At 55.4% G+C, this 15,918-nt stretch overlaps 1 protein-coding gene across 2 annotated transcripts; it reads left to right on the plus strand.

The window, feature by feature from the left end:
* Positions 1 to 5,698: 5,698 nt before the first annotated feature.
* PRRT4 (proline rich transmembrane protein 4) lies at positions 5,699 to 15,717 on the plus strand. 2 transcript variants are annotated; one of them, XM_037049271.1, is made up of 5 exons: positions 5,699 to 5,893; positions 7,140 to 7,859; positions 7,944 to 8,048; positions 8,404 to 8,523; positions 13,389 to 15,717. In XM_037049271.1, exons 2-5 carry the CDS (start codon positions 7,208 to 7,210, stop codon positions 15,212 to 15,214), a joined length of 2,703 nt encoding a protein of 900 aa, XP_036905166.1. In that variant the 5' UTR covers positions 5,699 to 5,893; positions 7,140 to 7,207; the 3' UTR covers positions 15,215 to 15,717. The 2 variants fall into 2 exon arrangements, with proteins under 2 accessions (XP_036905166.1, XP_036905165.1); XM_037049270.1 differs by lacking the exon at positions 5,699 to 5,893 and having other exon boundaries at positions 6,865 to 7,859.
* Positions 15,718 to 15,918: the final 201 nt, after the last annotated feature.

The raw sequence follows: 15,918 nt of genomic DNA on the forward strand, positions 1-15,918 counted from the left end.
CATTTTTATTTTTTTTAAATATTTTATTTATTTATCTTTAGAGGGGAAGGGAAGGAGAGAGGAAGAGAAACATCAATGTATGGTTGCTTCTCATGCATCCCCTGCTGGGAACTCGCCCCTGCCGGGAACTGGCCTGCAACCCAGGCATGTGCCCTGACTGGGAATCGAACCGCGATCGTCTGGTTCACAGGCCCGTGCTCAATCCACTGAACTACACCAGCCAGGGCCTGGAATTTTCATTTTTAATTGTAAGGGAAATTTTTAATTTCACTGTTAAGTATAGGATTAGATATTCTTTCGGAATAGAATTTTTGTTGTTTTAGGAGATATCCTTTCATTATTAATTTTTAATATAACTTTAAAATATCTGTTAAAATAATTATGTTTTTCTTAGTTGGCCTATTGACATATTATTTAATGCACTTAAATTGACATTGAAAAAATGTACCATCATTCAGAAGAGTACGTGATGGTATTTGTAAAATGTATATATTCTTTCCTTTTGTTACTGATTTGAGAGAGACAGACAGACAGACATGCATTCATTGGTCGATTTTTTCAAAGATTTTATTTATTTATTTTTAGAGAGGGGAAGGAGGAAGAGAGAGACAGAAACATCAATGTGTGGTTGCCTCTCATGCGCCCCCACCACTGGGAGCCTGGCCTGCAACCCAGACATGTGCCGTGACTGGGAGTCCAACCAGCAACCCTTTGGTTCACAGGCTGGCACTCAATCCACTGAGCCACACCAGCCAGGGCTCATTGGTTGATTCTTGTATGTGCCCTGATTGGGGACTGAACCCACAACCCTGGTGTGTCAGGACGATTCTCTAACCAACTGGACTATCCAACCAGGGCAAAATTATATATATTCTTTAAAAATAATAGTAAAATGAATACCCATGTACCCACCACAGGGTGAGAAATACGATAGAACAGGATCGTTATCTTAGAAACCCCTCCCCAGCCGTAACCATGTCCTTGTTGCTCCCCCACCATAGGGAAGGAGTCTCTTGACTTATAGATTACTCCTCCCCTTGCTCTTGTTTACAGTGTCAGTACACGTGTGTATGTTCCCACACGATGCTGAGAAGCTAGCATAATCCTAACTGTGAAAGGAAGGACAATCTTGTGCTAGATGAAGACTTAGGGAAAAGAGATGCCACAGAGCCCCTTTTTGGTGTGGCTTTGGCTTCTATGAGAGCTTACAAGGGCCTTTTCTGGGACTGTCGAAGGGCAAGGTCATTGGTGAATCCTGGGAAACAGTGAGCTCACTGACACAGGGCTGTGGTGTCAACCAGACCTTGGATGTCTGGATGGAACCCTGTCAGGGGCAGTGTGCTGCTCAATGCTCTCTGCTTCTGAGCTCACTCCCATGTCCCTCTCACAGGATCAGGACAAATGTCTCTCGACATTTCCTGAGCAGGCAGTGGGGCACAGAGGGGAGAACAGTAGCCTACTGTACTTGGTCAAGGCAAGGCAGGTACCAGTAAGAATCAGAGCAACCTTACCCACACATTCTGACCTGAGGTTCCAAAGATGGTACCTGGCATCAAGGATCTTGATGATGGCAGTCATCGATGTCTCCTGAGTTAGTCCCACTGCTTGGATCTGAGCTGGTGTGCTCACAGTGGACAGCTGACATCCCGGTGTCCTCCTCGCATCTCCCGAGGCGCTCTCTGCCTCCGCCTGTGGTGATCTCCTGGGACTGCATCCCATGCATTCTGCTTGTTCGGTTTGCTTTCTGGTTTCGCTGGAGTGCATTCTTTAGTAGCTTTTCCAGAAACTGTTCACGGAAGGTAAACTTTTTGAACTCTTGTGTGAGTGAAAATGTATATAGTCTATCATTTTACCTGAGGGATGGCTTGAAAGAATATAAATTCTAGGTTGAAAGTCCGTTTTCTTCAGTATTTTGAAAGCATTGCTTTTAACTTCTAATGTTGCTGTTGAGAAATCTAAAGACTTTCTGATATCTAATCCTTTGTACATGACTTATTTTTTCTTTTTTTTCTGGGGGTTTCTAGATTCTTCTCTTGAATTTGCACTGATGTGTGTTTGTTTTTATCTGCAGTTCTAGGCCTTGGTGGACCCACCCCTACGATCCCACAACTCATGTCCTCATGTCCTGGTGTTCGAATTAGTTCCCCGGAGATTGCCTCCCTTCTGTTTTCCAATGTTTTTTGTTTTTTTTTCCTTTTGGAATTTCTATTTGTTTTGACGTTGAACTCCTAGAATTGTCCTCTGATGTCCATATCTTTTCTCTCCTGTATGTGCTATGTCTTAGCACGTTCGCTTTACTTTCTAGGGAGATTGAACCAGCGTTATCTTTGTCTCTTTCTTTTGATGTCTTTGTTTCTGCCGTTGTGATTTTATTTTCCAGACGTAATTGTTGCTGTTCTCTGAATGTTCCTTTGTGTCGCACCTTGTTCTTGTTTCACGGATGCTGTATCACATCTTGTCTGTCTAAGGCTATTAATAATGGTCCTTTCAACACTTTCTTTTCTCTGTAGCACTTGTTCGCTCCAAGTTACTTTCTTGGGTTGGTTGTTTTGTCTCTCTCTTTTGCATTAGAACATTTCCTGGACAACTGGTCATCGCTGGCCATGATTAAGGTTGCAGGGGTGGGATGCAAAGACTGAGCTCGCAGGTTGGGTTAGCCGCCTTGGGAGAAACGCCTGTGTCTGCATCCTCAGCTCTTTCCTCTTGGGCTAGTGGCGCACCCCAGAGGGGAGGCCTCCAGTTTCACAAAGGTCCTGTCCCCTGGCGCTTTGAGGGCCTGGTGGTGGGAGGAGGCTCAGGGCCTCTGCACTCAGCATTTTACCTGATGTAGTCATGTGATCCCTTTGCTTTCACAGTTTTCGGTGTGGTACCTCCACTCCTAGCTGTACTTGCAGCTTCTCCAACCCAGATGCCCTCTATCTTACTTTCGTCAGTGGGAAATCCTCCAGTGTCTGGCTGGGATAGGGGCCCGGCTATTCCCAGTGGCTTGGAGTTGGGGAAGAGATGTAGAAATCCAACTCTTCCTCTTCCTGGTTCCTTTTGTTGTTGTTGGTGGTGACGCTATTACAGATGTCCCCAGCTCCCCACCCTTTGCCCCCCTCCATCCAGCCCCTGCCCCCTTTCCGGCCTTCACCGCGTTGTGTCCATGTCCATGGGCTTGGCACACATGCATATAGGATCTTTGGCTAATCTCTTCCATTCCTTCCTTCCCCCACTCCTGGCTCTTACAGTAGCAACCTTTCCCACAGTTCGAGAGGTACCTTGGATTGCCAGGCTCTGTGTCTTCTGAGAGCCTTGCAGTGTAAATCAGGCTGGTTCTCAATTTCTCCCACTGCCAGCTGATGTCCTTTTCTTGAGGGCTGATAAGTCTGTAATTACATGGGTGTTTACCATCCCGCTTCAAAAATTTTGTGGCCATTGTCTCTCTTTCTGTTCTCCCCATCCTTGTAAGTTTACCTCTTGATTAAAAAAACCTCTTTATCGACCTCATTATTAATAATAGTGGAGTTTTGGGAGGGAGTGAAATCAGAAGTGTGCATTCAGTCACTATCTTAACCCAGAGCCCTAACTTCCTTTTTCAATATATATTTTTAAAAAATATGATCCCTGAGAATAACTCTATTGGATTATAGAGGATGGCTGGGGTTTGTTTATTTCTGTCTTTCCATTCAGAAGTCTTTCCATGAACATGACTAGCAGGAAATGAGCCATGCTATAAGGAGGATTGAAGGAAAATGTCTCTGGTGGATACATTTTATTCAGTATGTAAGAGAAAATGGATCCAAATATGGGGGCTCCAGGCTGCCCCTGAGGGCCCAGACCCTATAGTGAACTCTGAGGGGATGCCCTCTGAATGTTTGGTCCAGGGATCCAGAGTAAATCTCAGACTTCACCACTGAAATTCCCCGGAGAGGGGTTCAGTTGGCAGTCTGATTTTTATCTTTTATCAGTTGGGGGAATTCTGTGAAAAGAAAGTGAGTTCTGGATGCCTTTTTTAATTTAAAAATTCTGTTAAATGTATCCGGGTGACATTGGTTAATAAAATTGTATTGGTTTCAAGTATACAACCCTATAATACACCATCTGTATTTTTCACCCAAAGTCAAACTGGATGCCTTTCTAAAATGCAACCCTTGCCCGTTTGGGCCCCAGAATCATTCATTCATTTGCCATTCGCTTATTTAATATTCACTGAGCATGCGCTGTGGGCAAAGTGCCACGCTAGCTCTCTATAACCCAGAGAGAACTGCCCCTAACTCTTCAAGCACCGCCTCCCCCAAGAACCTTGAAGAGCAGCTAGGGAGGGGTAGATGATGAGGAGGGGTGTCGGCGTTACATCCAAAGCGGTAGCACGGTGACAATAATTTTTCTCTTTCCGTGGCTTGTGACAAGGAATAAGGGAGGAGACTCCTAACGCATCCAGCATGGTGTCTGGCACACAGTAGCATGTCTGGGTTTGGGGCGGGGGGAGCTTTACGTGGTGCGGGGAGTTTCCTTGTTTTATGTCCCCACAGGAGCATTTTTAAGGAACATTTTAAGGGATTTAGAGACTCGAGACAACATAAATGAGGCAGTCCTACTTAAACCAGTCACGGTGGCAGCCTTAACAAGGGCCATGAAGTGTTCACAGCGAGCACCCAGCCCCCCGGGTGCCTTCCACCCGGCGGCAGCCTCGGCCGGGGCTGTCATCCGCGCGAGGCTGCACCCTCTCTCTCTCCCCGACTCCGCGGGTCCCCTCCTGCCCCTGATTGGAAACGAGTTGTAAGCCTCCTCTCACAAGCAGCTTAGCTCACCATTCTCTCTGCCAGACATTTCTGAAAACCTAAGTATTTCCGAGAAATCAGTTTCAGCAAAAAAGAGAAAAAAAGTTACACAGGTGAGCCGACGGTCGCCAGTCCACCTGCGCCTGCGGAGGCATCCCCGCAGCGGGGCAGCCGCCGAAAGCTCCAGGCGGCGCCCAGGGCAGCAGAGGCTGGGTTCAAGACTCCGCCAGCTGCGCAGCCTTGGGAACATTCGTTACTTTTCTAGCCTTAATTCTGTGAAATGGGGACACTCACAGGACTGTGGTGAGGACTCACGAGAAAAAAGGTGTAGAAGTGCCTAATACACTTTCACTCACGGCTTAATAAACGTAAGGGGTGTATTACGTTTGGGGTGCCATTCTGGAGCCAGCTGCCCTGTGTGTATGTGTGTGTGTGTGTGTGTGTGTGTGTGTGTGTGTCTGTGAGTCTGTGAACACGGTGCACGAGTGCGCGCGCGGTGCTCTGGCCCGCGGGTGTGTTTCCCGGGAAGGCGCGCGTGTGGATGGATGTGAGCGACGGGCCGCCCCGCGAGAGTGTGGCTGCCGCGCCAGGCTGAGATCGAGGCGCCCGCGCCCGCCGCGGCCGATCGGCAGCCCTGGGTGAATGAGCGCGCGTGGGGGAGACGGGCACAGAGGTGCGCGCCCGCCGCCGGCCGGGTGGGGGGCGGACCGCGGACCGCAGACCGCGGCAGGGCGGGAGGAGGAGGCGGGAGGGAGGGAAGGGCGGGAGCCAGGGGAAGGGGCGGGAGGGTAGTCCGAGCGCGGCTGCCGCGGGGCCCCGGCGCGGGCTGCTCGGCCCGGGAGCGAGGTCCACAGCCAGGAGGCGGCGCCTCGGGGAGCGAGCGCGGCGTGGGGCCGGGCCGGAGCGCCGGCCTCGGGACAGCGCTGCGGGCCGCGGGGTCGGGCCGGGCCAGACCCCGGGCAGCGCGTTGGCGAAGCCGCGGTTGCCTGGACGAGCCGAGGGGTGCCGGAGCAGAGAACCGCGAGACCCAGCGGATTATCACCCAGCTGGGCGCCAGGGCCGCCTCGACCGCCCCTTCTCTGGGGACTTGGCAGAGGAGACCCGCCTCCCGGAGGGGGCGAGAGGAGCAGGTCGACCAGGCGTGCAGGGTGTCTGTGTGTGTGTGTGTGTGTGTGCGCGCGCGCGCGCTCGCGCCTGCAGGGTGTGTATGCATGGGGGTGTGTGTGGGGTGGGGGGGGGAATGTTGTGTGTAATGTGTCTCTGTAAGGGGTGTGTGAATGTGTGTAGGGGCGTGTGCCTCTCAGTGTGACTGTACATTCTGTGTGTCTGTGAGGTAGGGGTATGCGGGTGTGTGGGTGTGTGGGTGAGACAGACGAGAGGCTGAGAAGCTCACGGAGCTTGGTCTGAACATATACAGGAGGGAGGGGACCTCAGCAGGACTGAATGTGTGCACACACTTGTGAGCAGGGCTGTGTGAAGGGTGAACCAGTGAGTGTGTCGTGGGGGTTATGTGTGGCTGTGTGTATGATGTAAGGGTGCCAGGTGCACGTGCGTCTCTGGCTCACCCTCACCTACCCTCATCTGTGTGTGTGGAGGGAGGGGGCTCTGGGTAGTGGGGTAGGCGTCTCCTGCAGCAGACTCTTGCCCAGTGTTTTGCCTTGCCATCTTTCCCAGGAAGCCAGAGATGGCCAAGCTGCCCCTCCCCCAAATACTCCTAGGGTTAGGGGGAAGGGAGGAGGCCAAGCCTCAGGAAAGAGGGGAAAGGCTGAAGGGACAGAGCTTCTGCCAGATGAGAAAGCAGGACTGCCTTCTCTGTCTCTGCCAGATCATTCAGCCCTGTGCTTGCTCCCCACTCATCAGGCCCCCAGGGTCCTGTGCTCCTGGGCTCGAGTGAATAGAGGGCAAGCATCTTAGGTTGGGGCCCAAGGTGGGGGTGGGAATAGGTTGAGTCTCGCCCCTGAAGGGTAGCTTGTTCACAGTTGTGTTACCAGAAGGATGCTGGGCTACTACGGGTAGCCTGAATACATATTTGAGGGTGGGAGGGAATGAGAAGAGAAGGGAGGGAAGGGATCTGTGAGTCTGGGAGTCAGGTCTGTCCCATCTACTATCAGCCAAGGATGAGAGCAGCTGGTTGCTGTCATACCCCAGCCCCAAATTGAGCAGGTGGGGGAGGCAGGGGCTTAGGGAGAGGGAGCCTTAGGGCAACTGGGGGGAGAGATTTGTCCTGGGGCTTGAATGGAGGAAGGAGCGGGCAAGTCTTCCTGGGCAGAACCCTTTGCATCCTGTCCCCACCACCCACTTCTTTGTGATCAGAAGCCTCTCTCTGAGGCACTTCATCCAGGTAACCAGGGCTCATGATACCTCTCCTCTCTCCAGGACTTTCGTGCTCAAAAGGTGCTGAAGAGTCCCCTGCCTGCCGAGGCCACCTGAGACCAAGTAGGGCCATGGCAGGGCATGGCTGCCTGGGTCTGGGGCTATTCTTCGGGGTCCTGCTTGCTGTTCCTGTAGGCCCCCAGCCTGCTTCCTCCATCCCAGGTGCCCCTCTCACCACTTTGACCCCACCACCTCAGAGTGAGGCCTCGATGCTCTCTCTCAACCTGGGACTTAACTTCAAATTTCACCTCCGGGGACCTGCTGCTGCTTGGGGGAGCCCTGTTACGGAGACCCAGCCACTCTCTCCTGGGCTGAGCCAGGAGCTGGAGGAAGAGGTGGTCAGAGGACTGAGGACTGACCCCCTTTGGGAACTGTTGGTGGGCTCCCTCGGGAACTCCCCCGCAGAGTGGGGTTCTGCTGAAGGCAGCCCTACTCCCCGGGCCTCCTCCCTGCCTCTGGAATCCACATCTCCCCTCTCTGAGCCCACCGACAGGCCTACTGCTTCCTACCGGCCCAGGATGGGCACTGTGACCTGGGGTACTGCTCTGACCGCTACAGCACCTTCACCCAGTGCCCCCAGGCCCCACCAGACTGAGCTGGAACTGAAGTTTGACATGGCGCTGAGAGCAGGCGCAGCCCCCACACTGGGGCATCGAACGTTGCCCCTGCTGCCCAGTCTGCGGGCCAGCCTGGCAGAGATTGCTGGGCGCCTGGGGCCCTTTGGTGAGTACCCGCTCCATCCTGAGGAGAGCCCCTGCTGGGCTGCCCGACAGGTAGAGAAGGCTTCAGCCAGGGCTCCTTTTGCAGGGTTCTTTGGCACTACGCTGTCCCCACTCCGGAACTTCTCAGGTGTGAGCCCCGCGAGCCCCGCTACACCCCCAAGCTCTGCCTCCGGAGTCTCGGATTCTCCAGGCGAGTGTTTGTTTATTCATTGCAACAAACACAGAATAGCTCTACGTGTTAGCACGGTACTAGGGGCCTAACCAGCACTTGCCTTTTCCTTTGTCCTGGACTCAAGGGAAGGTCTGCCTTGCTCCCTCCAGGCCCCAGGGCATGGGCCACTGCTCCCAGGAGGAAATTCCCTCTTTGCCATACTGAGTCTGGTTTGGTCCTTAGAGCTTAGCTCCTGGTGGACATGCGGCTATAATTCCTGGGACAGTGGTTCTCTTAGGGCAAGTTCTGGGGAAGGACAGGCTTTTCACCAAAAGCCTAGAGGCCAAGGCTGGCTAGTAAGATGGCACTCAACGCCCATGTGCTCCCTTTTCAGGGTTCTTTGGTACTGCACTGTCCCTGCCCTCATCCTTCCCGGAGAAAAAGCTCCCAAGCCCAGGCCCACTAGACCCAACTGCTTCCCTAAGTTCTGCCTCTGTTGCAACAGCATCACTAGGTAAGTGTCCCATTCATTTGAACTTGACGGTTACTTATTGAGCACTTACTACATGCTGGCCACTCATTGGCATTCTGGGACCCTTTTGTTTCACTGTCATCATAATTATAATCACCGTTCCCTTCATCATCACCATGGAGACACATATTAATCATACGAGAACAAGTGTTGCTGGGGATAGTCCCACGCAGAGTTGAGTAATGGTCCTGTGGGAGCGCTGCAACCGCAGGCAGGGCAGGATGTAGACAAACGTACCAGGGGCAGACAGACACACAGACTACTTCATGATTTCCACAGCCTCAGCACCAACCCCACCCTCCACTGCAGCCTGCCTGGCCCGACTCCCCACCCCCACCCCAGCCTTGGGGTTCTCTCCTTCGCTGTCTGATTTGACATGACGTGCTGTCAGGTATGGGCAGAGCCGGGCTCCTCATTGGGAAGATGCTGAAGATCTTGAAGAGACAGACGCCATCCTGGTTCAAGAAAGCACAAAGACGGGCTGAGGGTGCAGAGGAAAGCCCAGGGGCTCCAGAATCTTGGGACTTGGCTTTAAATCCCAATTCACTTACTAACCAGCCTGGTGACCCTGGGGCAGGTTATTCAGTGTCTCTGCGCCTTAATTTTGCTCATATATCCAGGGTTTAATAATAGTACCGATTTTGTTCTTGTGAAGCTTCCAGACATTGTAAGGTCCTGGCATAAGTAAGGCTGGGCACAAAGTAGAAGCTCACTAAATAGTAGGTGTTAACCTTGCTTCTTCCTCCCCTGCATCTCAAATCCACTTCCAGACCCTACCGCTCAGTCACCACAACCTGAAGTTGAGAGGGGATAGCATTTAAGCCACAGGACAGAGGGCACACTGCTCGGGGAGAGGTTCAGGTAGGTGAGGCCGAGGGAGTTGTGGAGAGGGACCTCCAGGCCCAGCTTTGCTCTGCAAAGGGTTGATTGTGCCTGTGAGTCCTCTGAGCCGCCCCGCACTAGGAACCACTGGTCTCCCACTTCTTGCAGCTCCAGACTTGACACAGCACCTGCCTCCGGCTCACTCCTGCACGCTCACTGCCCTCCCGGGCACGTGGGTTGGGAGGCTGCCATCTCCTCCCTGTGCAGCCCAGTGTGTGGCAGTGGCAGAATCTGCTGTGGGGTTGGGGACAGGCTCTGTGGCCTCAGGGGAAGGATGCTGGCTCTCGGCTTGCAGTCTGTCAGCCGGGTGACAGACAGCACTGGCCAGGCAGGTTTAATGAGTCGGATAGTATCAGAGGCAGCCCAGCTCACTGTTCCCACCCTCCTTCCCTCTCCTCACTGGTGGCTGCAGGAAACCAGCCTCTCCCTGATCGTTCCTCTTGGATAAGCCCGAGAGAGCTCCGGTCCTCCTGGAGAGCAGGCCAAGGGCCCTTGCTTGAGCCAGCAGCGTGTGTGGGGAGTAGTGTCACTTAGGGGACAAAGGGAGTTGCTCTGTGCCTCCTCTAGGACCTTTCTAATTTATGAGTAGTTAACCTTTGACCCCAAGGCTTCTGTTCTCCTTCATTAGGTCCCTTCACCTTGGACAGAGCTCTATTCAGCTTAGTCCACCCAGAAACAGTTGTATAGGTTGTTAACACATTGAAAGGCTTCTATGCCTGTGGATAAGTACCCACTGCCCTTCACCCCCCGAGCACTCCCCTCCACTCTCTGACCACCCTGGCCGGCACCTGTGCCCTTTCCAGTTGTTAAATATTTCGAGTGTCATCCTCACAAAAGGTATCAATCTTCCATAATTCTGGAGGTGGGGGTGGGGAGAGGGACGGGGCCAGGACACTGAACAGGCTGCCGCTGCCAGCATCCAGAGTGGAGCCTGTGATCCCGCCCCCCCCCCCGCCCCCGCCAGCCTTTTGATCTGGGCAGCTGGTGGGTAATCGGGCCTGGCTCTTCCATCTCTCCAACCAGCCCCTCTCTCCAACTCCTCCCCAGCTAGCTCTGACCTCCCCAATTACTCACATTGACATACCATCTCCTCCCTTGTCCCTGAGGTCAAGAGGGGCCGCAGGGCCAGAGTGCAACCCTGTTGTCAGGGAGGCCTGCTGAGGAGAGGGATCCCAGGAAATCACTGTCTTCTGGGCTCTTCTGGGGGAAACTGAGGGCTCCTTCTGGGGAAGCCTCGAAAGAAGAGGAAGCAGAGGCTGAGGTCAAGGGGACCCTTTTAAAGGCAGAAGCTGGGTCTTCTTCACTGGTCCCCACCCACATGTGGCCCAGTTCTGGGCACACCGGGCATGTCCTTCCCCTTGGAAGCAGTGCACTTAGTTAGAACTCACCCCTCTGACACCTGAGCTGTGCCTATACGTTGCCTGCTTTCTGGTTTTTATTCCTTTTCTGGCTTCTTTGGAATACTGAAACTTGCTCTGGTTGCCATAGTGCTCTGGGCCAGAGGTGAGAGGTGGGGCTTCCTGTGGCCCTTAGGTAAGAAGTAGAGCAGGTCTGAGAGCTGCACTTGTCTGCACAGTGAGCAAGGTGAAGGCTTCCTGGGGGGCAGGCTGGCTCGGGCTGTGGGGCTCCTGGGCACCATCTTCCTCTGCAGAGCCCACCAAGGCCAAGGAAAGACCAGGCAAACTCACCCGCTTTGCAGAAGAAGTGGGTTGGGCACGGGTATCAGAGGGGACCAAAGAATGAGGACCAGGGAAGGAGCACGTGTATCGGGTCCTGCCAACATCAGACTGATGCCGGCCACTCATTCGCAAGCCGTCCCAGCCGTGTCTTTAACTCATGGCTGTGTCTTCACTGGCTGTTCAGGGACGGTCGGGTCATCTAAATAGTGTTCTTCCAATGGGGTTTACACAGTGAGAATGTGTCGCTGTTCTCTCATTTGACTAAGTGTCGATTTTCTAAGTAAGTTTAGGATGTGCTAAGGGCCGAGAGTCTTTTGTTAGTTAAATCAAAAACTAGTTTGAGGCCAGAAATGGTCACAATCTCACAAACACCAACTGGTGATGGGTGATAGACAGTAGCCAATAATGGTGACACCAATGACAGTCATATTTTGCGTGCGGATTATGCGCCAGGCACAAACGGCTTTGCGCACATCGCCCATTTAGCCTATAACGGCCTGTGCAGTAGGCACTCTCCCCACTGCAGCCCTGAATGCGATGGAACGGGAGCCAGGGCGCCTGCTGCCATTGGCAGTAGGCACTGAGCTGTGGATATTTAAATTTTGGCTGCTCCCTCTTTGCCCTTTGCAGTTGTCTGCTTCTGTCTTCCCCTCCTCTCTCTCCAGAGCCCCTTTCTGCCCTCCTCACTCCTTTTCCTTGTTCTCAGGACGGCTCCGTTCGGTGTGTCCCAGCGTGAGCGGGCACTGCCTGGGGTGGCCGTGCTCCTGGGGTCTTCTGTATTGCCCAGTGAGGCATGGTTAGACATGTCCGGGCAGCTGGCTCAGGAGTCTGGTTGTCAGGAGGCCCTCCCCCTCGAGTCTGCCTCCTGTACTCCTCCCTATTTCCACCAGGCTGTCCCCATCCCTCACCATCGTCGTTCTACTGGCACCATTGCTTGCAGCTACAGTTCTGCTGAGACTGCCAGGTGGAGTAAGGAGAGATAACCCTCCCCGCCCCGTTCCTCGGCCATCGGGAGAATCCTTGGATCTCTAACTCCTTCTAACTCCTCTTGTTCCAGGAGAGTATAATTAGGTCTTACTCCTCACCCTCTCTTACTTGACTTTCTATCCTTCGAGAATTGGGGAGGATGTTGGAGCACAGGATGAGGCTGGGGAGTCTGAGTTAGCGAAGCCCAGAGCAACCCCTGAGGGGCTCACTCACTCAGAGGGCACTTTATCCCACTGTGATCTCTGCGGTGGGTCTTTCCTAGGAGTTCAAGGGTAGTCTCAAGACCCAGGGTGGTTCATCTCAATGTCACCTTCTATAAAATGGGGCCAGAAGCAAAGGGGCATCTATATGAAGAGCCTTAGACCAATGCCTTGGTGATTGAGTCAGAAGGAGACCACAGCCATGGATAGGCCGAGGTGGAGGTCAAGGCAAGCAGGAGGCCCAGTGAATAGGAAAGGTGTTCTCCTCAGGGTGCTGGGTGGGGACATGAGTGTCCCACCTCTCTTCCTGCTGCATGTGTGTGTTGGCACGCACAAGAGTGTGCCCGTGTGCATATGTGTGTGGAGGGGCTTTTCCTGAAGAGACAGGGAGAAGGGAGAAGCCTTTGAAAAGGGTAGGGGGAGTTTCTCGAGGCACCAGGGTGGGAGCTGGGAGTCTGAGCTGCAGGACGAGAGATGAACAAACTGGTATTAGCAACAGGCTCTGGAGTCGTGTCGAGGGACCCAGACTCAGGCCCAGACGTGGACTCTAGTGACAGCTCTGCCACTTGTGACCTTGGACAAGTCATTTTGCCTCTCAGCGGACCCTTAATATCTCCATCTGGCAAACAAGAAGGTTCACTTTTTCGCCTGCCAACTCTGTGCCAGGCATCCTTTCAGGCACAGGGATTCACAGGTGAACAAAGCAAACCAAATGTTTTCTCTCGAGGCTTCCTTTCTGGTGAAAGATTTGAACGAGACGGGACTTCCATGGTCCCTTCTAGTTGTAAAATTCTGGGACTTCTTCAGGAAAACCTTTTGCTGTAGCATCACAGAGTGAGAAAGGGAAATGAACGAAGTAGGGACCTAGAGGCGGAGGGCGGGTCGGTAAGAGCTGAAACTACAGCATGAGGAGCTTGGTGGGGGAGGGGAAGATAGGTTGCCCAGAGGCGACAGGTCGGGTGAGCCTGGTACTTAAGACAAGTGTGTCCTGGATGCTATGAGGACTCCAATTGGCACATAGGCCACTGGCTGCGGGGAGAACAGGAGTGGGAGGGAGAGGGCTGTGCAATGGTCTCAGACAAATGTTCTTTGACCACAGACGCCACCATCTCCACTTCTGGCCCAGATGACCTTTCTCCTGCCAGCCTTGGGAACCCTTCTGTGCGGCCAGAATGTGAGCCAGGGTCCTGCAATGCCGGAGAATTGCCTGGACGTGAGGAGCAGCCTCCTGCAGCCCCGCTGCCCCTCTTTTTCCTCACCTTGGAGGCCGACTGGGCAGAGGCCAGGGCTCGCTGGGGGTTGGCCTGGGAGGCCCACGTGTACGGGGTAGGCGCCCTCTTCGGCCTGGTGGCCCTGCTGGCGCTGCTGGCTCTGGCCCTCTTGCCCTGGCGCTGCCCGCCTGGCGCCCCCTGCCTGGCGCTGCTGGACGTGCTGCTGCTCTCCGCCGGGACCACGCGGGCTTTCCCGCTTTTCTACGACGCCTATGGGCATCGCGACCGGCTGCCCACGCTCGCCTGGCTGCTACTGCAGGACCTTCCGCTGCCCTGCCTGGCTGCCGGCCTGGGCCTGGCCTGCCTGCTGCTGGCCCGGCCGCGCCCGCCGCGGTGTCCCGCAGGCCTGGCCGCGCTGCTGCTCCTGGGCCTGGCACTGGCGGCCGCCGCCGCCCTCGGGAGCGCGGCTCACCGTCGGCTGAGGCCTCTGCGGCTTGCCTCCCGCGGGCTGCACGCCTTCCTCGCTGCCCTCCTGTCCGGGCTCCTCTTGGCGCTCTCCTGCTGGAGGGGTCGGCGGAGGCGAGCCGGAGCGCCCCTGGGAGGGTCCGGCTTCAAGGGGGCCACCCCACTACCGCAGGCGCGCAGTCCCTTTGCCCCGCGCGATTCCTGGCGGCGCGCGGCGCGCACAGCCCCAGTGGCGGGAACCTTCGGGCTCCTGAGCGGAGCCTTGCAGGGCTACGAGGTGCTGCACGCCCTGGGTTACGGTGGCCAGCCTGGCCTAGAGGGGCCCTGGCCCTGGTGGGCCTTCCAGCTAGGCCTGCGTCTGGGCGAGGTGGGCGTTGCGCTCCCGTTGGCGCTGCTGGGCCTCTACCCATCGCTCTGCAGCCGCCGCGTGCCGCCGCGCTGCTGGGCCAAACTCTTCCGCTTGTCTCCGGGCCACGCAGCTCCGCTGCTGCCTGGACGCTGGGTCACTGCGCCCCCAGACAAAGAGCCTCTGGGTAGCGCCATCGCGCGTGGCGACGCAGAGCTGCTGCAGCTGTGCGCCCTGGCAGGGCCCGGCCCCGACCTCCTACTCCAGGGCGGTGCCTGCCGGGGCCTCGACCCTGCAGCAGCCAACCCCGCTCCTTCCCCGGCCTCCTCCCCCTGCAGGGACTACACAGTGGACTTCCGCCCGCCCTCCCCAATCAATCTGAGGCGCAGCATCGAGGAGGCCCTGTGCAGCGAGGCCCTGCTCACGCCGGGCCTCTTTCAGGGCCCTGCCTTCGAAGAAGCCCTGCCTGGGCTCCGCCTCTACAGCACCGCCTCGCTGGGGACAAAGACCGAGGCTGTGCTCAGTGGAAGGTCTGAGGAGGCCCCTGGCACCCCTGCGCCCCTGGAGCTTCCCTCTCCCGGGGCCTGGCCCGCGGGCAGTAGCGCATCGTCAAGCTCCCTCTGCGGACTCTCCCGGGACAGCTCGTCCATGCTGCTTTGCTCTAGCCCAGACAGGCCCCCGCATTGTCCACTGGTCTGCGTCCTCAGTCCCCCGCGTCCCTCAGGAAGTAGCCCTAGCCTCCCAGCCTCAGGATCCTACCAGGCCCTGTCCCCACCCTCTCGAGACTCCCCGGAGCCTGCCTCTGAGCTGCAGGGCGAAGAGGCCTTGCTGCAGGAGCAATTCCTGGACGCATGCCGCCAGATCGACGAGCTGAGCACAGGCAGCGACACCATAGACCTGTGAAGAGGAAGCCCCTCCGTGCCTGCTCCTCCGAGACCTGCACACTGTAACCCTTCCCCAGTCTTGCCTGGTTCAGATACCTCTCCCTGTCTCCTTCCACATCCAGGGGCTCCTGGGTGGGTGTTTTAGCAGCCAGGTTCTGTTGATTGGGAATTAGTGCCACCCTCTCAGGAGCCCTGGGTGCTGACGCCCTCAGCTACAATTCTAGGCTGGCAGGGGTCCCTCTTTCCTTGGCATTCACCAGCAATAAAGCTCCAAGGTGCTCCACTCCCAACCACCACTCCCCACTCTGGTGCTGAGTGAGAGGAGCTATCCTCAGAAGACCTCGAGATGGCCCTCAGTCCCCATACCCACCTCGGCCATGCCCAGGAATCCCATCCCTGCGTGAGTGAGACTTCCTGTTCTCCACACCACCCTTCCCTGTAGAAGGGCCCAGGACAGACCTAGGAGACGCTACAGCTGTTGGGTGGGAGGTTAGTGCTACTAGAGTTAATTTATCAATAAAATATTTTCAGAGGAGAAAGTCTGACCTTCTTGGAAAAGCTTAGGTGAGGCAACAGCAGCTTTGGTTCAGGAAGAGAAGCAGCATTTGTGTGGGGTGGGTCCGTTTGAGACCCCGGGGACCTTTGCTCTCAACTGCAAGGAGTCATGTCCTGTGGCTGGTTGAGTGAGGGTCCTGGGAGCAGCCCCCCGAATACCCGTTGACT

This window comes from Sturnira hondurensis, unplaced genomic scaffold (genome assembly GCF_014824575.4).
Source record: "Sturnira hondurensis isolate 20B ecotype Veracruz unplaced genomic scaffold, ASM1482457v3 Scaffold0006437, whole genome shotgun sequence".
In the NCBI taxonomy this organism is placed as follows: domain Eukaryota; kingdom Metazoa; phylum Chordata; class Mammalia; order Chiroptera; family Phyllostomidae; genus Sturnira; species Sturnira hondurensis.